This window comes from Manis pentadactyla, chromosome 6 (assembly GCF_030020395.1).
Source record: "Manis pentadactyla isolate mManPen7 chromosome 6, mManPen7.hap1, whole genome shotgun sequence".
NCBI classification, from domain to species: domain Eukaryota; kingdom Metazoa; phylum Chordata; class Mammalia; order Pholidota; family Manidae; genus Manis; species Manis pentadactyla.
The window spans coordinates 114,775,700-114,801,884 of NC_080024.1; the positions used below are offsets into that span (position 1 = coordinate 114,775,700).

Consider the following 26,185-nt stretch of genomic DNA (forward strand, 5'->3'; position numbering starts at 1 on the left):
CTTACTTATTATGCTTTTATAAACACAATCTAAAGATTATTTTTTTCCCTCCCTTCTTTTTCTTCCTCCTCCACTCTTTGTATGTTAGGTGTCAAAATCTGTATTGTTTGTGTATCCCTTGACTGACTTTGTGGGTAGCTGGTCTAATTTTGCATTTGGTTAGTAATTAGTTGGTCTCCTTCCTTTACTGTGGTTTTATTTTCTCTGTTGAAGCTATTTAGCCTTAGGAACACTTCCATCTAGAGCAGTCCCTTCAAAATACACTGTAGAGATTGTTTGTGGGAGGTAAATCCCCTCAACTTTTGCTTATCTGGATATTATTTAATCCCTGCTTCAAATTTAAATGATAATCTTGCTGAGTAGAGTATTCTTATTTTGAGGCCCTTCTTTTTCATTACATTAAATCTATCATGCCACTCCCTTCTGGCCTGTAAGGTTTCTGTTGAGAAGTCTGATAATAGCCTGATGGGTTTTCCTTTATAGGTGATCTTTTTCCTCTCTCTGGATGCTTTTACTGCTCTGTCCTTGACCTTGATTTTTGCCATTTTAATTATTGTATGTCTTGGTGTTGTCTTCCTTGGGTGCCTTGTGTTGGGAGATCTGTGCACTTTCATGGCCTGAGAGACTATTTCCTTCCCCAAATTGGAGAAGTTATCAGCAATTATTTCTTCAAAGACATTTTCTATCTCTTCTTTGGTACCCCTCTAATGTGAATATTTTTCCATTTGGATTGGTCAGAGAGTTGTCTTATTATTTTTTCATTCCTAGAGATCCTTTTTTATCTCTCTGCCTCAGATTCTTTGTATTCTTGTTCTCTAATTTCTGTCTCTTCTACCTCTTCTAGTCCACTTTAAATCCCTCCATTGTATGTTTCATTTCAGATACTGTATCTTTCAAAGTGTCTATCTCTCTCTTGAATTCATCCCTTGAATTTTCAATATTTTTCTGTAGCCCCATTAGAATTTTTATGATTCTTATTTTGAAATCTTTTTCAGGAAAACTAGTGATATTAGTTTCACTGAGCCCTATTTCTGGTGTTTGAGAGATTTTGGATCGAACAAGTTTTTTCTGCCTTTTCATAATCCTATTAGATAATGCAGAATATTAGATTTGTGTAGGCCACACCATCTAGTGCCCAGAAGCTCTACTCTTCGGAATGCCTAGCACCTAGAGTCATGGCAGGGTGGCAGGGGTGTGGTGCCAGTGCCTTCTGGGAGGAGAGAGCTCTTTCCTACTTCCCAGTTGTATTGTGTGCCTCCACTGTGAGGTCCAGTGAGCCAAGCACACAGGGAACAGGCTCTTTGATATGCCCCTGTAGCTGCCAGGTGGGGCTGTCCTCCTGCTTGGCTTCAAAAGTGACTGTTTCCATGGTGCCTTTCTTTGACTTAAGTGATTTTGATTGGTTTTGGTCTTGGGAACCATGGCTCCAAAGTGCACTCCAAACATTGGGAATTATCCTGTTTATGATAATAATAATCTCCCTGGTACATTGTATTCCCTCAAAAGCTTTAAATGCATGTTCATAACTGCTAACCACCAAGCAAATGATCTCCTTAAGACTGGGATGTCAAAAACACAAAACCAAAGAGGACAACTAACTTAAAAATTGTGAACATAAAGTCATAACCTGAAAGATGTACATATCACAGAGATGAAACAAAAACTTCATGACCTGTGAATACCAAGCAAAAGATCAATAAAAGTTGTGAGAACTGCAGAGTGATAGCTGAGAGTGACACTAATGCCTTAAATTTTGATCACATATCTTGATTAAGTTGAAAGTCTGATCAAACATGGGGGATTGTTAAAAAAGAAAGACACATGCCCAAAATGGAGTGACTTATGCTGAGGAACCACATCAGTAAACCAAGATTTAATACCTAAACTAAGTGCAGTTTCAGTGCCTTCAGGAATGTATCCTTTAATTATGCAAACTTAAATTTCTTGGTCAATAGTAGGAGGCAAGCCCCCAAGAGACCCCTTCCTCTGTAAGAGGGCAACCTTGCCTAAACAATGTATGCCTTGCTAATAAATTCCTTTTTATAATGCCCCCTCTCTGCTTTTAAAAACTTTTCCTTTTCTGCAGCTGTGTGGAGTTCCCCTCTACTTGCCAGATGGGATACTGCCCCACTCATGAATCATTTAATAAGGCCATTAAATCTTTAAATGTACTGGGTTGAATTTTTTTTTTAACAGTAGTTGCATGGTTAGTATTGCATTCTCTACTGATAGCTCTGGTAATTATAGTATTACTCTGGCCCACCACCTGCTTTTGTAAACAGTTTTATCGAAACACAGACATGCCCATTCCTTTACTCCCTCTCTATGACTACTTTCTCATTATGAAGGCAGAGTTGAGTGGTTGTGAAAGAGATAAATATAACAGATGAATAAATAAAGCAAATGAATAGAAAACATGAGACCAGTTATAATGCTATTGCAATAGTCCAGGTGAGAGATAATGAGGGTTTGATTAGGGCATGGGTGACAGGAATGGAGAGTACCTGGTAAAATTAAATTTTAGGAAGTAAGGTCAGTCAAATTAAGGTCACTTGTAGACTCCTAGCATGGGTAAAAGATGCTGCCACCAGTTAATAGAAATGCAGTAGAATGCTAAAATGATGATGAATTCAGTTTTGAATAAAATGAAGTCTAAGATTCCCTACCTCACTGCACCTGTCATCTCATTCATGAACCTTCCTTCTTACATGGGTTTAAATTCTGGCTTTATGATTTACTGGCTGTGTGACCTTTGCAAAGCTGCTTAATCTCTCTGTGCCTCATTTTCCTTGCCTTAGAATTCAAACGATGAAAGCATCTACTTCAAGATTAAATAAGATAAATTCAGGCAAAGAATTTAGCATACAGCTAGATACAGTCATTCAATATGTATTATTGAATGGCTACTGCAGCTAAGACCATGCTAGGCACTGAGAATATTGTGATCATGAAACAGGAACAGTTTCTTCCCTTATGGGACTAACAATGTAGCACTAAACAGATAATTAAATATTAAACAGGTAATCAAATAATTATGAAATAGCAAATTGAGAAAAACAACATAAGAAAATGAATCTGAGACCCTGATAGAGAATAAATAGTGTGGGTGTATGTGTGGTGGTGGTGGGCAAGGGGTTTGGACATAGTAGTGTATGTGTGTATGTGTGTGTGTGTGTGTGTGTGTGTGTGTGTGTGTGTGTGTGTGTGTGTAGTGGTGGTGGTGGGGCAGGGGATTTGGACCTAGTAAGGTTGGTTAGACATGAAAGATCTCTCTGAGGAGTAATATTTAAATTTATACCTATCTGAGAAAGAGGCAGCTGTATGGAATGGAAGTAATAGCATTTCAGGCAGCCAGAAATATTGTGTTAATGTACTAAACAACCCTCAAAGATGTTAGTAGGGTTGGTAGTAATTCACAGGCCACACCCTCAAATGGGGGATTTTTTTTTTTTGTATAACTAATGCTGGTCTTTTTATCATGTTGTTTGATAGCAGAAACTCAATCAAGTAATTTCTAAGCAAATTCAGTCAAAATGATTCATTACTTGGTCATTTCAGAATCCTGAGTAAAATTCAGGATTTTAAATACACCAGTAAAGGATTTCTGTGTTGCATTGAGGTTGTATCTAAGCTCAAGGGGGTGGGTATCCAGTTTGCAGACACAGCTGGTCTCTGGCAGTCACTGAGATGTGACTTTGTTCTTTGCTTGTGGGACTTGATCTCTGAGCCATCATTTTAGATGGCCACATCTCACCATGGCCTCTGGAGTCTTCCTTATTCTGACCTCAAGACCCCTACTGTATTTATGTGCCCAAGCCCTCTGCCATGTTGAAAGATGAACTGAGGTACATTAAAATTTTTAAGTTTATTTGAGCAAAAATTGATTTGAATTGGGCAGTATCCAATCTAGCAGATAGAAAGGAGCTCTGAGAAACTACACAAAGTAAAATACTTTTATAGACCAAAGGGAACAGACACAGGAAGTTATACTAGGCAAAAAGCAGGTTGGTTTTGCTAGGTTACGTTCCTTTAGGTGATGGCAAGGGTCTATTAGATGTATGAGCTAGCTAGTGCTGATCAAATGATTCCTGATGAAGTTGTTTAGGATTCCATTTCTGGGAGAGCTGAAGCTATAATTAAGTGTTGGTTTGGCAACTTGGGGATTAGCATAAGAGACTCCATTTTGGACCCGATGTCCTATTTTCAACAGGTAAATATGTTGGGGAGGAAAGATTTTCTTCCACCCTTCAAAGGTTCTTCTGGCTGATATGAAAATGAAATTGACATAAAACAGATTAACAGGAGAAAACCAAATTTAATTTTGTGCATATGGGAATTGCACGTACATGAGAGTTTCAGACATCAAGGTAAAGTGAGGTTTATGTGTCATCCTGAGCTAAGGAATGGGATAGCAGCCTGGGGCTTTAAAGAAGAGGAAGACAATTTTCAGAGCAACAAGAAGAGCAGATATTTGGTAATTAGATGTTTGCCCTGCCCTACAGATAAGTTATTCAAATAAAATTTATTTCTGGTAACAACTGTTATTCTGGGAAAAGTCCTCATATTCTTCTGGTAGTTAGGGGCAGAAATTTCTCTTGAGCCTATAGGGTCTTGATTGCCTTTAGCTCAAAATATTCCACATGCCTTTAGCTCAAAATATTCCACACGCCAAAGTGGCACATTTTGGGACATTTGTCCTGAATCCCTTTAGTCCTGCCTTTGAAACTAAAGGAATTTCATAATCGAGAAGTTCAGTTGATAGACTGCTCTGTATCTCATTGAACCAGTTTCAGTCTTGAGAATAGGCCATTTCAGTTAAATAGCTGTATCTCATTTCAGGAAGGGTCTTACAGGTGGGGTCCTAAAGTTAGACCTATCTTGTGTAATTAAGGTAATTAATAAGAGGCATTTCTATGGAAACAGAAGAAAAACAAAAGTTAATGGTTAGAAAAAATTCTAAGCCCAGGGTCTGAGTCCTGCATGCTGCCAGTGAGATTTCTAGATGTCAGTCTTGAAGCATCTTCAGATAGACTGATGGCACATAGTAGCAATCCAGTAGATTTTCTGGTTTACAGTTTGAATAACTCTGGTTATCTTTCTGAGTGGTCCATACAGCAACAGGCACAGGGATTATCTAAACAAGGGGTGTTGTGGCAATTTCCTGAAATTTAAGTCAAGTCCTCTAGTTTCAGTTTGCAGGACATCAGGAGAAATGGCAGCTTTAGTTCCCAATAATTCCAAGTCAGTAGGATGGAAGAATATTGGAATTGTTAGTGTGGAGAGTCATAGCCAGATATTTGAAGAAACCAGAGGAATTCAGTATCCAGTCTAGTGTCGAGGCAACAGTAAACCCTCACAGACCATTGATCAGAACTAGACTCTAATATCCACAACACTGTGTTGCTGAAACATGATGTTTCTCACTAAAGTCTTCATTTTTGTCAAAGAAAAGACTAATCTGTCTGCAGACCAAGTATAGTTTCAGTAAACTTGCCCTGATTACTTACATATATGTAGCAAAAATAGTGATTGACCATATAGGCCCTTTGTTAGAAGTTTTTATAAGGAGTCTCAGATTGAAATTTTGAAAGCTTCTTGAGACTAAGAAGCCAAACTGAGGACTTGCCATCAGACTCTGCCTGCAGTATCTATAGTTTGGGTGAATTCCTCTCTTCCTGAGGTCCCCAGAATACCCTGAGGTTTCTTTGAATTCTGATAAGTGACCTTCCTTTCTCCTCCAGTAAGGCTATCAGAAACCTTGTAAGAAAGATACCTGTTGATAATTCCGAGGGACTTCATTGGCTTCATAAAGTCAGTCTTAGTTCCTTAAAGCTGTCTGGTTGTATCTGAGTCTCTGCCTGTGTCTCAAATATGACATTCCAGTCAGAGCCTTGGTAAAATAACTGGTTTCCAATTGTGTCCTGTTACAAGGAGAATAGGTGCTTATTGAACTTATGAAAATAACTATATTGTGATGAAAATAAGAATACTTACTGAGAGTTTCTGAATTCCAGAAGGATCATATAAGGGGAAAAATATATTTCATACTTGTTTACAAATGTATATTTTACTAAATTGGTATATGTCATAGATAATTTCCTTAAATCTGAAAAACCAAACATTAGAAACCAGCAACATTCTAAACAAGAGTCAAAAATTATTAATCCTCCTCCTCAGTTCATTCAGTCTCATGTAATTCTTATTCTGCTTGAATGCAGTTTTCCCATTAGTTCTAGACATTTTTACTCAGTTCAGTTTTATGACCTTATGGTTTTCAGAAATCTGTATTTGTCAAAAGTTTCAAAGAATCTCTCTAAAGATGCAATACTTTTGCAGTGATACTTTTGTAAAAGCATCTGAGTAAAATAGTAATTGTCAATGACAAAATACTTTAAAATGGCATGGTTAAAGAGCTGATGAGAGTTTATTATTATGCAACTGATAAGGAAATGTATTTATCTCTATGACACAACATTTCAGTAACTAGAAATATAAATGAGCATACCAGGACATATCAAGTTTCATGTAATTTCTAGAACACTGATTTTCATAACACATATCTACACAAATATAATCTAAGAAAATTAGCATCACTTATTTGACAATGCTTCCTGTGTAATGTGACATACGAAATAAGCATAACTAGTTTAATATCTGGAGAACAAAGTTTGAAATGTTCCAGGGGTCCTTTGGAAAATCTCAAAGTTAGTTCAAGGTCAAAAAGACTTCATTTAGTATTTGATTTGGGAGAAGTTTGTTAAAAATAATAAGGTTTTAAAATACTTGGTCAAGTGGGATCATATGTCACTTTGAAATAATAAGGTGACAATGAAAGACTACAAAACAGGAGGTTACATAGTTATCAGCACAAGTAAGCTCTTTTAGTATTGAGAGACCTGATAAAGACTGAACAAAGTGTCTGTTTTTCTAGCTCTATTACATTGATTATAAAGAAAAACCTTTGTTTACAAATTCTTTTTAAGAGTAGTTTAAAAATCTAAGCAAACTTTGTCCTTTGAATGAGAAAAAGTCAAATTTTAGTACTGTAAGTTTACTTTTGATACTGAACTTTGTTCTTAAATAAACTCATTTTAATCTTAGCTTGATCATACATACATTAAACTCCTTTCAAAGATTCCTTTTTCCGCAACTTTGCTCTACCTATTTTTTTTACATTCGGATTTTGTCCTAAGTTTTTTTATAACCAGTTTTACTTTAGGACATTACTTTCTTCATCCTCAACAAAAATGCATTTTCATTCCTCATACCTTTGTTTACTGAAAGCAATTGTGAACTGTCTGTTACAACAGCATTTTTAGATTGGCAAATTTATTAATGTATTTCAAAACTTCTAGAAACACAGGCTTCTTTATAGTACTGTCTTTCAGTAAAGCACAAAACATGTTTACCAACAGACCCAAATTTATCTTTAGTTTCTCTGTAATAAGAAGACAAAAGTAGGTAAACTTAGACTTGTTTAGCAATTAATGTTTCAATATTTCATCTTATTTGGAAATGATCTAGATATTCAATGAATTCCCATTCATTTAATTTAACAGCAAAATTCTAAGGGTGGTGCATGAGTCACCTCTAGTCACAAATCTGTTAGTCTGTGACACCAAGCAGGTGCTACTGGAATGGGACTTTTCTATCACTAACAAAACAATAAAGACTGTCATGGACTAGGACCCTTCACGACAAACTCCCTTGAGAATCAGCATGACTAAACAGAGTGTGCTGCTTGGAACCCCAGTCTGTTGGACTGGTCACCTAGATGCACCCTTCTGGATGGTAGAGAATATTCTCACTGGTCACAAAACCAAGTTCTTAGGACGTGGAGCAAGATGAAAGGAAAACCTTATTTGGTTTTTCTTTTATGCACAACAGCTTTAGCTAAGCCTTGGGTTTCTCAAAATTAAACTAATCACTCTTGACCCATGCCCACTGGTTTTGTGGCTTTGACTTCTAAGATATCCCTTAGCAACAACTTTTAGCTCATGTGCACATCAATCCATAGCAAAGTTTGTCTAAACAGATGCTGGTCTGGTGAGAATCGTGAGCTCACCAGTCTGTGAGGCTGGTCCAATAGCAGGTGTACAGGGCCTATGCCCACATTCTGCCCTGTTTCCCTCCTTATGAAAAATGACAAATAGACTGACACAAAGAAACATACTGACCATCTCTGGGAGAGAAAGGATCACTAGAGTTGCTAAGCCCAAGGACCTAGTTCCACAGATATTTTCTCCTGCTAATCCAAATTTAGAAAAGAAAAAAAGAGGACTCTCACCACTGTCCTTCCACTGGAGTCTGCAGGTAGAGATCTGGGAGTCTGACCTGGTAAGGATCTTCCCTTCTGCTAGTGCTTGTCAGAGATCCCAGGATCTCTACTGCAGCAGCTTTGGAGTAAGCAATGCCCAGCCAGTGAGGTCTCCTGGCTGGCTCACCGAAACTGTTGGGAGAGGAAAGATTTTCCTCAACCCTTCAGAGATTCATCTGGCTGGCCTCAGAATGAAATTGACATGAGACAGATTAAAAGGAGAAAATAAAAAATCAAATTAATTTTCCTATGTATGGGGACCCCACAAACATTTAAGAAGGTCAAAGATAGAAAGGTAAAATGAGGTATATGCCATTCTGAGCTAAGGAGTGGGATAGGGGCCTGGGTCTTCAAAGGGAAGGAGTGCAATTCATAGGGCAGTAAGAAGAGCAGATGTTTGGTAGTAAGATGTTTGCCCTGCCCTACAGATGGGTCACTCAGATAAAATTTGTCTCTGGTAATGATGCCGGGGTTCTTGTTCACCAAGCTGAAGAATGAGCTTCACAAACACTCAAGGTAGGAGAGCAAGGTACAGGCTTTTATTTAAAAATAAAGTGAGAGAATAGAGCTCCTGGCTCACACCAGGAGGGGACAAAAGAGCCCGTAGTGGTGTGTTGTCTAGGGGGTTTTATAGGCAGTTGAGGATTTTTTGAGAACATGAAAAAAACTTAGGGGTGAGGACTTGTTAAGTGGTCCCTGAATATTTAGAATTAACTTAACACAAGCAACTTCCTCTGATGATTTCTCTCTGAGATACCAGCATCTTGGTCTGGGAGCATATGAAACAAGGCCACCTGCTCAGCCCCCAAGGTGGGCTGAGGTATTGTTTGCTAAAGAGTAAGTTAGGAATTTTTCACATCTTAACTTCTTGAGTATTAAAATGCAATCTTATCTTTAAGGTGGAATCCTTCTTGCCTTTTACTGTGTTGTTTATGCTTGGGCATACTTGCTAAATTAGTTGCCCAGTTTGCGAAATCATTTCATCAGATCTGAAGGAGGAAAGACAGTGCATAGGCCTAGGCCTTTTAGTATGCTAAAGTGAATCGTACACATGATTGTAAATGGTTAGCATAATAAAACATTGCTACTCTTCTTTATCTGGGGAACATTAACTGATCTCACTGAAGAATGATTCTAGAGCTTAATGTTTGATATAGAGTTTTAGTAGGGGGGGTTCCTTGCATGTAGTTACATTGCTCTGACTGCAAATATCCTGGCCTGTCCCCTCCAGAGGCCCTCACCCTACTTTGACTACATCCACTAGGTCCCTGCCTCAGTAATAAGTCTTATTCTGGGAAAAAAAAACCCAATTTAGATTCTTCTAGGTAGTTAAGGTAGGGACAAAAGTTTCTCTTGAGGCCATAGGGTCTCTACTGCCTTCAGCTCAAAATATTCCATATCTAAAGTGGCATGTTTTTGGAGACTTGTCCTGAACCTCTTAGAAGTGGCCGTGAAGTTCATCTGCCCAGACAGCTCATCTGTTATTGGTATTTTATCCCTACCCCTTCAGCCTGGAATTTTTCTGAAGCTAGAGGTCTTTTTGAGATATATATACCCTTGGAAGTCAGATGAAGTCTTGGGATATCTCCAAATTCATCTGGGCACTCAGTCATTTCTCCTGTGGAGCCTCATCTCTCCATGGACTGATGAGGGCTGGGATGCAGCCATGGGTTACAGCCTCCTTTTTTGGAGGCTCTGCTTAATCTATAGTTTCTTATCTATCCTCATTAAAAAAACAAAGCAAAACAAAAAGACTTGTCTCCAAGCCTGGAATGAATTTTCAAACAAAACAAATGCAAAATATTTCCTTTGGGGTGGGAAAACTGGTTATGCTTTCTCCTGCTTTTCTCATACAACCTCTGTTTATCTTACAAACTTCAAAATTTGAGCCCTTGAGGCTAGAACTAAAAAAAAATTTTTGCCCTCCACTCTGACAATGATTGAAAGTCAACTTTTCATTTTAATCACTTATTTTAAAATTTAAATGCCAAGAGTTTGTTTATTTTCTGAATTCAGTCAGTCTCTTTCTAAAGCAGTAAGATTCAGTTGAAATATCTACTATTATTATGTAAAGTGGTGGAAAAGGAATTACTATGAAAGCATCAATTTCAATTTCCAAATGTTATCATGCTACTTAAGCATTATTAGTTTATTCAAAGACCTTTTAACTATTTTTTTTCCATAGATGTATCTGGCATCATCTCAGCATTCCTAACTATCCACCCTGTCTGCCCCACTGATAGAAGCCAAGTTGTGTAGGTCATTATCTTCTCCACCTCTGTGTCCACCCACCATCCGGGATGACATTTCACTCTCAGGGTTCTTTCACTTCCCCACTGCTGATTGCTCAGAGGTCACTTACAGGGGTACTCTCAAGATCTTATCATCCAGAATGGATCCACCTATTGTCTTGCCAATGGGTTTCAGCCCGGGCAAGTTCGCTATGGATTCAATGTGACCAAAGCAATTGGCAGCAGAACGTTCTTTGGGGTGAAAGGGTTTATTGCCTGGCTTGTTCTCTGGCGGTAGGTTGAGTACTGGCGTCTCTGCCTCCGTCCAGAGCAATGGGCCAAGCTCTCTATAAAGCACAATAATAGCTTATTGTCTAAAGGTGTGGAAGCGGTAGCCTAGCAACAGGCCAGTTACATCATCAGGTAGTTTAAGTTCAGTGAGGATCCTGGTCATAGGAACCCCAACTTCCCCACACTATGAAACTTTAAAGTCAGCAATCCTGCCTCCAGTTCTGCCAGCTTTCTTTCTTTGTGTTCATGGTGCTTAGTCTTTAAACCTCATAACTTTTAGTCCAGAATGACCTCTTATTTTCCTCCTCCTTTAGCAAGTTCTTTATGGCTTAATGTCTTTCCCTTTCCAACTTAGATTCTACTAGTTTAGTAATCTTGTATGTAAAATTGCAGTATTTCCAGAATCTCTCACCTGGCTTTAATGCTTCTTCATATCAATATGTGTTTCAAAGGGCTGGAAAGAAGTAGCCCATCTCCATATCAATAAGTAATTACAAGGACCAGCAAGGGGCTCTGTGGGCTGGAGAGGTTAGGTAGGACCTCTTCTTCTGCAGCCCTGTTGAGACAGAGACCTGGGACGACTGTTTGTAAGAAATAAATGGGTTTCTTCCACTTTATTTCTCCATTTGACTGATTTCAGTTTCAAAGGTATTTTGCCCTGGGATTTTCCTCCCCGGAGTTACAAACCTTCTCTGCTGCTAAAAATGAATTCAACAGTCATAAATTTTGTAAAGAGCTCATTGGCTTTCTTCAGTGATTCATGAGTTGGGCAGCATCCAATCTAATAGACAGAAAGGAGCGCTGAAGAGCTGTACAAGGTGAGAGATTCTTACAGGCCAAAGTGGTCAGGAACAAGGATATTATACTGGGCACTTGCTGGTGGGTTAAAGCAGGATTATTTTCCTTATATGAAACCAAGCAAAGTCTTAGAGTCAGGTCAGGTAACTTGTGCTGAGCAGGCAAGCACCATTGGTTGACCTAGGCCCTCCTATTCTGGGAGAGATAAGTGCATAGAAACAGGTTTGCTGACATGGTGGCTTAGCATGAGTGACTCTATCTTGGGCCTACTCTAGATATTTGAACACAAATTTAACCCTAACCCTAACGCTAAGCATGTGACCATGACACCTGACACCTCTGCAAATAAATATGTGTAGACCTAAGCTGGGTCTCACATTCTTCCTTCCTTCCTCCTCTTCTCCCCCTGCTCTTCTCCCCTGCTGCTTTTTCTGTCTTTTTTAACTATCAGATTCTAAGCTACTCAAGAGTGTGCCTGTGTTTTATGCCTATGGATCTACAATATCTAAACTGAAGTTCTTTTTTGATTCCTGTGATCAAAAAATGCTTGTTGAATAAATGAATGAATAAAAGAGTAATGCTTATTCTTAAAATAAATTGCAGCATTTTATGTTTATTTGCTCATTCTTCTATCATTCAGATAAACTAAAGACAATAATTCAATTCAAAAGCATTGACTAGAAAATGTGAAATTATCTTAGAATTAAAACATTTTTTAAAATTTGGAAAAATTGGGTAAGCATACTTTATAGTTAATTCTAGCTCTCAAAGTATTCCATTTTTAGGATATTCTCAACCATATTTCTATTTATTAGAAATATTCCATTTTTGCAAACTGATTTTCAGATGAACTTTATGGCAATATAATTTAAAGTAAATATGCACATTATAAGCTTTGACACACTGTATACACCTGTAAAGCCACCACTAACAGCAAAGATATAGAACATTTTCATCATTCCAGAAAGTTCTTTTGTGTCCCTTTTCAGTCAATCCCAGTCCACCTCCTCATACTCCCAAGCCCTACATAATCACTCAGCTGCCTTCTGTCACTGTCGCTTGTACTTTTCCTAGGATTTCATATAAATAGAATCATACAGTATGTACTCTATTGTGTCTGCCATCTTTTGCTCAGTGTTCTTGAGATTTTTCCATGTTGTTGCCTCTATATGCCATAATTTGTGTCGCCATATAATGTTGATGGACTTTGAGACTGCTTCATTTTCTGGCTAAGATGAATAAAACTTGTCAATATCCAGCATAAGTCTTTGTGACAGTTTCATTTCTCTTGGGTCACTACCTACAAGTAGACTGGAAGGGTCTTAGGATAAGTATGTGTTTAATGTTTTAAGAAGCTATCAAATACATTCCCACCAGCAATGTGTGAGAGTTCTAGTTGCTCCATGTCTTATCAATACTTGGCATTGTCAGTCTTTTTATCTTTCTCCATTCTGCTGAGTATGTAATAATACCTCGCTGTGGTTTAAATTTATGTTTCTCTAATGACTAAAGATGTTGAGAACTCTTCATGTGCTTATTAGTAATACATTAGTAATATATTAGTAATGATTCCTTTTGTGAAGTGTGTTTAAACATTTTGGCAAGTTTTAAGTTGGGTTGCTGTCTTACTGAGTTGTAGGAATTATGAATATAAATGTCAAATATACATACTGTGAATATTTTCTTCTAGTCTGTAGCTTATATTTTCATTTTCTTAGCAGTGTATTTTTAGATAACAGAAAATATTAATTTTGATGAAGTTCCATTTATCAGTTATTTTCTTTTGACTCATGCTTTTTGTTTCTTGTCTAGGAAATATTTGCCTGCTCTAAGGTTGCAAAGAATCTCTCCAACTACAAGCTGATTTTTAAAATAAGCTAAAAGGTAACTAATGGGTCAGCACTGCTGTGATTTTAGTTACCATGATCTGAAGAATAATTCTTCTCTGATACTGAAAGAATACTGTGATTCCTAATTCTGAACTGAATTTTTAAATAAAAATGAAGAGGTTTACATGACTGTTTAAAAAAAATAATACGTATTTCCAAAAGGCAATAATTAAATGTATTCCCAAACATAAAGACTAAGGGAGCAGGATATGAGAAAAGCACCTAATTTCTCAATTTGGACTGTATTGAGGCTTGCTTCTTTGTCATCATATTTAAAAAAAAAAAGTTTATCATATATGTATATGTGTGTGTGTGTGTGTGTATGTATATACCTTCCCAAAGAGCAGTTTCTATTTCCTGCCATATTTCTTTCCCCTCCCCGTATTCCTTTCCTATCTCTTTTTACTTCTCTTCCAGCTGTATTTTTTCCAGTCTTTTTTTCTCATTGATTTTTCTCTTCTGAAACTGATTTAGTGTGGAACCTATATACAAACAGATTTATACATGCAAAATTTATTGAGTAAAGTTTTATAGTATATATTCACAATTTTGAAGATGAGTTGAATGTTGAGTTGAATGCTTTATGCTTCTCCTCAAAAACTAAGATAGTTTTAATTTGAATGTTGTCCTCAACTGATCCTCCCTCTCCTATTATCTAGTAAAATCAACAATTTATTTTTTGCTTTGGAAGAACTTTTAATACAAAAATAAATATTGATACATAGTTCTTTGGGAGGAAAAAAGGTCTTCAAACAAAGTTAGTTTTTTTTTTTTTGGGAAAATATTCATTTTGTATAAACATACTATAAGAATTTGGCTGATCAAATGTGCTTTTTCAAATGAGGAATTTTGCTGATATTTCATTTAAGAAAATATGGCTATTTCAATGTCTCTTTGAAAGCATTTCACAGGACTCATAAACTGCTTCATAAAATGCAAACCTACAGAGAGATTGTCCTGTACTCATAAAGCCTGCAAAGTTTAGTATTTCCCATTTCTTTTCTCAATGTAGTACAGTCATTATTTTTATTCTCCCTTCCCCTTTATTACATCTTCTTTCTTCATTTTTTTCGGTTTATGCCATTTCCCTCTCTATATGTATCTTTACCTCGTTCTCTTTAAGCCCTTATAGTTTGAATGGCACAAAGATTAGTCTTTCAGTGTCTTCTTCCTCATTCAGATTTTCTATTTTCCTGTCTCTTTATTCCATATTCTTTCATTCCTTTTTTTATTTCTCTTTAATTCACCTCAATGCCTTTCCTTAGGCCCAATTCAATGACTGCTAGCAGCTCTTAGAAGAAGGAAAGAGTGCTTTTCTAGCACTTCATTTCTGTAATCATTTAAAACTTACAAGCCAAGACATTTGGAAACAATTATGGTTTAATGCTTCATAATGAAAATGCTTCTTTTCAATCTATTTCAAGTGTCCTTAGAGATGTTAAAAATTATTTAAAAATTTAGCTGGTCGAATAATGCATTTAAAATGAGCATGGAGTGGGAAGAATTGGGGTATGGCTGGTGCCAAGGTGAGCTGCAAATAATGGAAACAATGGGAATATTTCAGAATGGGTTTTCAAACTTTTCTATTTGTTAAAGCTCTAAGACAGAGTGGAATAAGTTAATGTTAAAGGGAATGGATAGGAACTTGGGGAAATCTGAAAGTTAAAGCCCTTGTCTGCTTATGGTAGTTTCTTTGCAGTCTCCAATTTAATGTTAATATGTCACATGACCCACTACTTCACAATGTATCCATGTTCATTTTTGTATAAAATATTGTCAAGTTTCCAAGTAAAACAAACGGTTCTATTAGGTGAATATCTTATTTTTTTTTCTTTCTTTTGTGCCTTCTAGTTCATCCAGAACCTTGTTCAAATATCCATAGGGGTTTATAAGCTTAAAGCCAAAGCAGTAATGTTGGGGCATGTAGTCCAACCTGTTTACTACCTTCCTTCCTATCACCAATCCCATCACTGACTGGAAATGAGGTGCCAGAAGCAGGTATAGTGGTATTGGTGGCAGTGGCAGGTGCCTAAATAGTTATTTCATAATGCAATGCACTGTTTGAGTAGAGAGTGGGTTACCCTGAGTGGAGGTGTTTAAACAGAGACAAAGTGAGACTATATTGAGAACTTAAGTATTAGTTGTGAAGACTCTATAAATGATCAATTGAAAAATCTGGCTCTTATGAATAAATAGAACACAAAATAAATATTAAAAGAGTAAAAAATAAATAGAATAAGAGAATTTTTATTTTCCTACAAAATATGCTTTTATTAAATTGATCATTTACATTAAGAAATAAAAAAATCCAGTAGCATTACTAGGGTATTTAAGCAACAGAATAATAACTCCAGTATAGTAAAAACTGGAGATAATATCGCTGAATATACAATTTACTGATGAAATAACTGTAAATAAAAATTTATTAAAGTTCCTTGGTTTTATTGGAAAGAAAAGTAATTGTGTTTACTAAAATATAAACAATCAAGAACTGGGTTGGGGCTAAACTGTTCTCTGGCAGTGGTGTGTTGAGCAGAGAAAGTGAAGAGATGATGAGGGGAAGAAGGACAGAGAACAGCTCAGGATGGGGCAGAAAAGAGTTTTCCCTTCTGTCCTTGACCTGTTGCAGTCAAGGTCTTTACTGGATCACATTACCTCCTATTGCCACAGCAGGCTAATCAAAGGAGCTCTGGGACAGTTTTCAGGCATTCTTTCTTTCTACTACTATCTTGGTCTCTGTATAGATTGGCAGTTTGTGGGCATCCATCTGGGTTCCTTCCTTATTTAACATTTAGAAAGATGTGGTCTGAGGCTGGAGGAAATACAGCAATTTCTTTCTTTTTAAATGCTGACAAATATAATACTTGCTATTCAAAATATAGTCTTCAGGCCAGCAGCACCTATAATATGGATGTCGCCTGGGAACTTGTTAGAAATGCAGAATATCAGGTGTCATACTGGTCTACTGAATTATAATCTGCATTTTTACAAGATTTCTGCAGAATTCATAGGTATATTCATGTTTGAGAAATACTGATCTAAGATATTTTGTTTGCATTCCTATGGGGTGTAACCTATTCTCTGGATATCAGCAATGTCCTTGAATGGGTTTAACTGGGGCTGTGTGCTCTCTTAATTTGTTCATTAATCCATTATCACATTTAACCCTTACAAAAAGCTTTAAAGATACCTTAATCCTCATATTGCAGATAAGACAGATAACTTTTAAATGGTGAAGATGTTCTTCTTCTTGGGCCTGACTGATTCCCAAGTCTTTTTTCTTTTCATACATTAAGTTGCTTTTTCTTGATCTTAATCATGAGTAATTGTTTATGAATAGGAGAATAAAGCCCACTAAGAAATATTGTAAAAGAGAGCCCTTTTGTGTTAAAAGAAAGAAGTCTTTCAGTTATCCAAAGATTGTTTCAAATAGTGTTTTACACTTCTGGTGATAAAGCAAAAAAGACAGACCAAAGCATCATTGGTCCCTGGCTTCTGGTGTAACTTGGGGAAGTGAGAGGACTGCATCCTGTCATGCACACACTTCATCCTGCCCATCAGCTGACTTGCACCTTGTTGCTGCTGAGGCAGGCCCCACCTGTTCAAGCCGTGTTGAGCCAGGTGCTGAGAGCAGTACTGATTGTGTTATGTTGAGGCTGCCCATATGCCTCCATGCAAACTGTGGTTCAAGAGCTGTAAGACTATTTGCAATTTTAATCTATCAGATGGCTTTGAACAAAACCAGTGCCAATAAGGCTATTTGAATGCTTCCTATTTGCCAAAAGAGTGTAGAACTTATGGCCACCAACCAAATTATTAAGAAATACTGTACTTTCAGGATATCTATTTTCCAGAAAAGTACAAGTGGAGAAACCATATGAAACACTGGAGATGACCTCGATCACCCTTTGTTCTTGGAAAACTCCATTTAGCTGCAAAAATCGAAGATAAAACCCAAAGCAACTGACATTGCTTTTAGGCTGGAGTATCCTGTGTCACTTTAACTCTGGGGTTGTAACCTAAATGGACTTGTTTCAAGCTGGGTAACACCAAGTGTTGGCTGTCCACACTGCACAAGCATTTCTTAGGGGAGGTAGATATTGCTTTAAAATGAGCACTGGATTAGAAACATGAAGTAAGTATGGGGCATGCCTCAGTACCTTTAGAGGGGAACTAGCTGTACCTGGGGGCACAGCTTTCATCTGGGTGAAGGCCCCTGGATTGTTCTCACACTCCAAAGAGACTCTGTTGGGTCACCATTTTGTAGGGTGTGAATTTACAGTGGAGGTGACCTGCCTTACCAAGGTCTCTTTCTGCTGCCCTGGCTGGCTCTCAAGGTCATCCAGGTGAAGGAGCTTTCAGAGTGAGATTGGCGGCCTGGGAGCCAGGCCTGATAGTGGCGCTTCCCTCACGTGCCCCACAATCATCCTGTCCTTCCCTCCAGCCCTCTTTCTGACGTTAGCAGAAGACTGGGACTCAGGCAAGAGAGGAGTCACGGACCCCAAGGACTGATTAACTTTAAGGGCCCACTCACCCCTCTGTTGAGAGCCAGCGCAACTTGGAGAACTCAGAGTTATCTTCTAGAGTAAAGCTCTCTGAGATACATACATACGCATATATATAAAAGGGCAAACCCATCCTAAATGTCAGTCCAATATCCACGGGAGCGAGCGACAGCAGGTAATTAGAAGCAATTAGCCGTCCCCCTGCCGGGAAGCCAGACAATTACCTTTTTCTCTCTTTCTCTTCCGATCTTCCTTCTCCCGCGGAAGCGGCAGAAGAGTTCTGCTCCCCAAGCAGCAGGGTACGCTGAGCTGGCACAGGAGTGAGGGATGAACTGAGCAGGGTTTCGGTCTCCTCCTCCCGCCGCTGCGGTGTCCGCCGGCGGAGCAGTGCATTGTGGAGTCGGCGCGCGCGGCGGCGGCTGGAGCTGCGGCCCTGGGATCGCAGGGCGGGGAGCTGTCCGACGTGCTGACCATCCCGACCCGCGGAGGGGGCGCCCAGCACCTTCCTTCCAACCTGCGTCTGCCCGTCTCTCTCTCTCTCTCTCTCTCTCTCTGCCTAGGGGCGTAGCGGCTGGAGGAAATCATGGTGTTCGCTCCAGGTACACCTGCACCTTGCTGTTTCACCAAGTGCCCGGGAGGGGGGCGGGGAAGAAGGGGGAGGTTAGGGAGAAAAGGCCTTCACCTTACGGCCTGTCTGCCCGTTTTGAAGTTACTGTCTATGCGCGAGGTGCGGGAGAGTGCCTCTGTGCGACGTCTTCATCCTTCCCCAGTCCCGCCCCATCTGTCCCCTAACAATCTCCAGCTATCGTCCCGCCGCTGCTCCTCCGTCTGGCTCCTCCACATCCCATTGGAGTTCATGCACCTTGAGAACTGGGACCTCCGCCAGCAGCAGAAAGCGCCTACGTGGGCAGGAGGGTGGAGGGGTGGGGCAAAGAGTAGTGGGCTTAGGGCTACTTTGGTGGGAATCTCCTTCGCTGCCACTCGCCCTTCCGCAGAAGTGGCAGTGACCCGGTTCCTCCCGACCTCGTGAGGAGAGAAGCGGATGAAGACCAGGAGGGTGGGACAAAGGGCAGAGGAGCAATACTCCTTAAGGGATTAGAGCTGAAACTCCGGCCGAAGGCTGCAGCACAGAGGCTGCTACTGCGGCGCCGCTGGCAGGGGTTGCGTTGTCTTTTTGGAGCTGACGATGAAGGACTTTGGTTCCTTCGCTGCTATCCGTGGCTGTAAGTTGGCGAAGAGTCAGATTTGTCTGCGGGTTGATGGGCTTACTTGAGTGTGCTCGTGTGTACATTTGCGTGAGCATCCCCATGCCCCACCCCCTCAACAGCAAGGACGTGGGTGTGTTTCAGGTGGGGTCAGAAACAGGGAGCAGCGGGGGAATGGGTGGTGATTGTAAATGGAGGTAGTTGTCCTAGGGATTGATACAAAGTTTTTTTTTTTTTCTTGACTTAAACTCCAGACTCTGCTTTGATTACAGACTGCTGTAGAAAAACGGGAGTAAGGAAGAGAGTACAGGAGCCTCAAACTCTTTGACTTTGTTGTAGTTCTTTAACCTGAAAGTTTGGTTTTCATTTGCTGTGACCATGGACCTCAGATAGCTGGAGGAAAGGTATATATTGCATTTTTAAAAGGGAAGAATTTAGTCTGGGCTTCAAAAAATTCAAATAGCCAAACTTGAGAAGAGGAAGTCCCAACCACAATTCCACCCCAAAATCAGCATGCTAGCTGAGAAGGCAGGAATGAGTTTCTGTCAGTTATGTTATTCACCTGAGTTCTGACCCAGACTGCCTTAGAGGAAAGACCAGGAACCCTGCTTCCCACCCCAAATAATCCAAGGGGAGAAACTGTTCCATACAGTGGCTATTCAATCAACACAAGATCTGTGAAGTTGTAAAACAACAGCTGTTTGTTGCATTTATAAACTACTAAGCGCTTTATAAAGCACTTTTATGCCGTTATCTCATTTGATCTTCAAATTACCCTCTGAGGTAAGCAATATCATCTCTCTTTTACCAACCACAGGGAGGCTGATTCCAGATAGTTTTGCCAGCCTCAGGTGGAGTTTTGTGACCTCTGATTCTCTCTCCTATAACCCCAGAGCCTATCTTCCTGACAAATGCCTCACCAGTTTTAGGAGTAGCTGCTTTTTGGTCCGAAGTCAGATGTAGCCTAAAGGCAAGTAAATGTCCTTCCACTTCCAAGGTGGGGGATAAACTGGTTGTCCCGAGTTAGGGTGTTTGGGTGATATTAACTAGGCATTTTCTAAATTGTGGGTGAAAGATTGTGCAATGAGCAGTAAGGAATTTCTGGAGTGGACTGACTTGGTGTAAGCAGCCCACTATGTGGACAGGGATTTACATTTCCATTTTGCTTCCAGGTTTTGTATTAGTTTAGTTAAGTTTATTTCCTATGGGAAGAATATAAGTAATTCATAACTGTCAGAGATGGCATAAATTGACCTGGATAGGATATGTCCAGAAACCTGTGGGGAAACACTTTTTTAGGTCATTTCTTTAATTTTGCATTTCTCTTGAAAAATAATAAACATTTTGGTGTAATAAGAACAGGGTGCTAAAAATATTATGTCATCTCATCTTCTTATCTACGGGTTTATATGGCTTCTAACTCATTTAGTGTTATTCTTCTGAAAGAAAATCAAAATAATGAAATGGTTCTGAACTCTGCCAGATTTTCAGCTTTACAACCTCATTTCTAGGACAATTGCTCTTCTAAATATCTATAATCTAGGGACCCAGATGTTTTGTACCAGTCAAGGGAAATACTCCCCCACCCCTTTGTCCAGGTCTACCTAACACTCAGGAAGTGAGGGAACAGAGGCATTCACTATGATCATCCCAAAATTAATAAAATAAAATAATAATTAAAGACGAATATAGCAATAAATTAACAATGAGCTGTTCACAAATTGGGTTAGTTGTACCATGCTCTTCAAAACCCATTATAACTTTTGGATTTTACCGAAAGAATACAAGAATCCTGGGGTCCAGTTCTGGCCATGCCTCTGTGGATTGGCTTGCCTTTGAATGGTTCTGCTGCCTCTTTTGCTTACTTTAATGGCAAAGGTAAAAAGTGACAGAGGTTCATGAAGCAAATTTCAGTCCATAAGTACAATGAAATGAGGGAGAAATGGAGTGGGACTTTAGATAATTCTAGTTAGGATTTGCTTTTATCATATGGTATAAAATATGCATTGTCTTGTTTCATTTAGTCTATAATTACAAGGAACAGGGCTTAAGTTGGATAGAGTCATTGGGTGGTTTCTCAGTTTACATAGGGCAGACAATTCAGTTCTACACTTTTCCTCCTTATTATACCATTCATAGACTTTGTAAGTTAGGAGGGTCTTAATTTTGTGCATACCAATTTTTAAACCCCTAACAGATAAGGGGCCATGACTATTAATTATTTAAGGATTCAGTTACTTGAAGCCTATCAGTCATTTCTTCTTTCTTCTAAAGGAATTATACAGAATTAATAACATTTAAATGATGAATAAAGTATAAATATATTAATTTCTCTGTAATTATCATATATCCCTAAATAAAAGTTGAACTAAGTTGGAGCACATGGCAGAGACAAAAGGCAAAAATGTGGCCTCTTGTTTTTCCTAAATCTCTTATTTATTCCTCCTCCTTTATTGCCCTTAAACTGAGAGTGCAATCTTTGTACAGCAATGTGAGAAGATTTAGAAGCATACAACCAGTGCAAAAGGAAAGACGGTGACACAACTAATAGGGGAAAACACTTTGGATCTGGTGGATGATACTAAACTGACCCAAGCACTTAGTCTGTGGCTATAGCAACAGCTTCCATTGGGAGGAAAAGGAGTTCTGAGAGGAGTTGTCTGGACTTCTGATATGGTGCTCTGTTGGGTTTGTGGGGGAATATCAAGGCATTCTTACCAATTTGTGGACAGAGTCAAAGTGGAAGAAAGAAGAAAGACCATTGGACATTGGTGTTGGAAGTGAAAAAGGGCACAGAGAATATCAGTATATTTCTTGGCCTATTCCAGGATGAGAAAGACAGTATGTTCACAAATTCATGTTTTTTTAATGCCATCATTTCACCCAAAAAATTCCAGACTCTGAAACATCAGATTAGCAACTCCTCTTCCCTTGAGAAAGAGCTAATAAAGAATAGGTGGAAAGTAAGGACAGAAGTTTCTTTATCCCTGGGCCATTTCCTATTTCCCCCAATAATTAGTATGTACTATAGGGATTAATGCACTTCTCTTTTGTGGGTGGGCCTGGTATATACTTGACTTGCTTGGACTGTGTTCAAATAAGTTGAACTCTCAACAAAAAATTCTTTCTTCTCTTGCACCTGAATTAGCAAGCTATGATTACAAGGATGCCAAAACAGAATAAAAATGGTATAATTTAAGCAATTAGACAGCCAGACCCTTGACTTTTGAGATTACTATGAAATATATTTAGCAAAGTAGTTCTAAAGAAAGCTATCCAAAATATTTAAGAAAATATTTATTGCAAGGTAGTTATAGCTTTTATTTATTTATATAAACTTTTTACCAATTCCTGAAAGATCAATGAATAAATAAATTATATGGTATTCTGTCTTAACTGTAAGGTTTACAATCTGCCAACCCAAATAAATTCTCTTTTTTTAGCATAAATTTACTTATATTAATTTATTATTTTAAAAATTTACATACAGCTAAATTGACATTTTGGTGTACAACTCTAAGAGTTATAATGCATGCACAGAGTTTTGTAATGACCACAAAACAGTTCCATTGTACTAAAAAATCTTCTACCTTTTAGTCAAGCCCTCTCCCCAACCCCTAACCCCTAGTGATGACTGATCTGTTTTCTACCCCTAGAGATTTGCCTTTTCCAGAATGTCATATAAATGGACTCATACAATATATAACCTGTTGAAACTGTCTCATTTCACTCAGTTTAATGCCTCTGAGATTCATCCATGTGGTCCTGTTTATCAAGAATTTGTTCCTTTTGTTGTTGAGTAGTATTCCATTGTATGGATGTATCTACAGTTGTTTATCCCTTTCCCACTGAAAGATATGTAGGTTGTTTTCAATCTTTGGTGATTATGAATAAGGCTGTGGTAAACACTCCTGTATGTGTATATGTGAACATAGGTTTTCGTTTGTCTAGGGTAAATACCTAGGCTTGGGAATACTGGATCTTATAGTAAGTATATGCTTCACTGTTTTCCAGGAAGGTTGTACTATTTTGCATTATCACCAGCAATGTATGAGACTCTAGTTACTTTTCATTTTTGTCCTTCTGATAGGTATGCAATGGTATTCTTTGTCATTTTATTTTGCATTTCCTTAATGACTAATGATTTGGATAATTTTTTTCAGGAACTTATTTTCCACATGTATATCTTCTTTGATGAAGTGTTTATTCAAAACTTTTGCCAGTCTTTTGGGCATTATGTTTGTTTTCTTATTGTTGAGTTTTGAGTTCTTTATATATTCTGGATACAAATCTGTTGTTGGATATGTGACTTGCAAATATTTTCTTCCAGTTTGTAGATGACTTTTCATCCTTTTAAGACTTACATTTTTCAGGGAAAAAGTTTTTAATTTTGGTGCAGTCTAATTTATCATTTTCTTTTCCTCTATATATTTTGCTTTTGCTGTCATATTTAAGAGCTTTTTGTATAACTCAAGGTCAGGAAGATGTTCTGCCATGTTTTTTTCTGAAAGTTTTATAAATTTACATTTAGATTTAATTGTAGTCTAGATGCCAACCCTCATGATTTCATCTAAACCTAATTGTTTCCCAAAGGCCCAAACTCCTAATACCATTACATTGTATGTTAGGGTTTCAACATATGAATTTTGGAGGGACACACATATGCTGTCCTCAACAAGCTGACTTCTGGATGTGGTGTGATTACAGGTCAAGGTTTATTTTTTTCGTATGAATGTCCAATTGTTCTAATACCATTTGTTGGAAAGATATCTCTCCACTGAATTACCTTTGCAACTTGTACAAATTAATTAGGTGTATTTGTGTGGGTCTATTTCTGGGGCTTTTCTTTCTATTTTGTTTATCTGTATGTCTATGCACCCACTAACACCATGCCATTTTGATTACTACACCTTTACTGTAAGTCTTAAAATAAAGTAGTGGAAGACATAATACCCATGCTTCTTAAAGTTTTCCAAAAAATAGAAGAGGAGGGAATACTTCCAAACTCATTCTATGAAGCCAGCAATATTCTAATACCAAAACCAGGCAAAGACCCCACCAAAAAAGAAAATGACAGACCAATATCCCTGATGAACATAGATGCAAAAATAATCAACAAAATATTAGCAAACCAAATTAAAAAATACATCAAGAGGATCATACACTATGATCAAGTGGAATTCATCCCAGGGATGCAAGGATGGTACAACATTTGAAAATTCATGAACATCATCCACCACATCAACAAAAAGAAGGACAGAAACCACATGATCATCTTCATAGATGCTGAAAAAGCATTCGACAAAATTCAACATCCATTCATGATAAAAACTCTCAGCAAAATGGGTATAGAGGGCAAGTACCTCAACATAATAAAGGCCATATATGATAAGCCTACAGCTGACATCATACTGAACAGTGAGAAGCTGAAAACTTTTCCTCTGAGATTGGGAACAAGACAGGGATGCCCACTCTCCCCACTGTTATTCAACATAGTACTGGAGGTCCTAGTCATGGCAATCAGGCAAAACAAAGAAATACAAGGCATCCAGATTGGTAAAGAAGAAGTCAAACTGTCATTATTTGCAGATTACATGATAGTGTACATAAAAAACCCTAAAGACTCCATTCCAAAATGACTACAACTAATATCTGAATTCAGCAAAGTTGCAGGATACAAAATTAATACAGAGAAATCTGTTGCCTTCCTATACACTAACAATGAACTAACAGAAAGAGAAATCAGGAAAACAATTCCATTCACAATTGCATCAAAAAGAATAAAATACCTAGGAATAAACCTAACCAAGGAAGTGAAAGACCTATACCCTGAAAACTACAAGACACTCTTAAGAGAAATTAAAGAGGACACTAACAAATGGCAACTCATTCTATGCTCTTGGCTAAGAAGAGTTAATATTGTCAAAATGGCCATCCTGCCTAAAACAATCTACAGATTCAATGCAATGCCTATCAAAATATCAACATTCTTCAATGAACTGGAACAAATAGTTTTAAAATTCATATGGAACCACAAAAGACCCTGAATAGCCAAAGCAATCCTGAGAAGGAAGAATAAAGTAGGGGGCATCTTGCTTCCCAACTTCAAGCTGTACTACAAAGCCACAGTAATCCAGACAATTTGGTACTGGCACAAGAACAGAGCCACAGACCAGTGGAACAGAATAGATAATTCAGGTATTAACCCAAACATATACGGTCAATTAATATATGATAAAGGAGCCATGGACATACAATGGGGAAATGACAGCCTCTTTAACAACTGGTGTTGGCAAAACTGTACACCTACATGTAAGAGAATGAAACTGGATCATTGTCTAACCCCATACACAAAAGTAAATTCAAAATGGATCAAAGACCTGAATGTAAGTCATGAAACCACAAAACTCTTAGAAAAAAACATAGGCAAAAATCTCTTGGACATAAACATGAGCAACTTCTTCATGAACATATCTCCCTAAGCAAGGGAAACTAAAGCAAAAATGAACAAGTGGGACTATATCAAGCTGAAAAGCTTCTGTACAGCAAAGAACACCACCAATAGAACAAAAAGGCATCCTACAGTATGGGAGAATATATTCATAAATGACAGATCTGATAAAGGGTTGACATCCAAAATATATAAAGAGTGCGCACACCTCAACAAACAAAAAGCAAATAATCCAATTAAAAAATGGGCAGAGGAGCTGAACAGACAGTTCTCCAAAGAAGAAGTTCAGATGGCCAACAGGCACATGAAAAGATGCTCCAATCGCTAGTCATCAGAGAAATGCAAATTAAAACCACAAAGAGATATCACCTCACACCAGTAAGGATGGCCACCATCCAAAAGACAAACAACAACAAATGTTGACAAGGTTGTGGAGAAAAGGGAACCCTCCTACAGTGCTGGTGGGAATGTAAACTAGTTCAACCATTGTGGAAAGCA

At 38.2% G+C, this 26,185-nt stretch overlaps 1 protein-coding gene across 1 annotated transcript in view; it reads left to right on the forward strand.

The window, feature by feature from the left end:
* The first annotated feature begins 18,246 nt into the window (after positions 1-18,246).
* The window catches only part of AKAIN1 (A-kinase anchor inhibitor 1), a 47,787-nt gene continuing 39,848 nt past the window's right edge, over positions 18,247-26,185 (forward strand). The window contains exon 1 of the mRNA XM_036905875.2: positions 18,247-18,630. Within this exon, the coding sequence (XP_036761770.1) occupies positions 18,615-18,630 (16 nt within the window). The 5' untranslated portion in view covers positions 18,247-18,614. The remainder of the gene's footprint in view (positions 18,631-26,185) is intronic.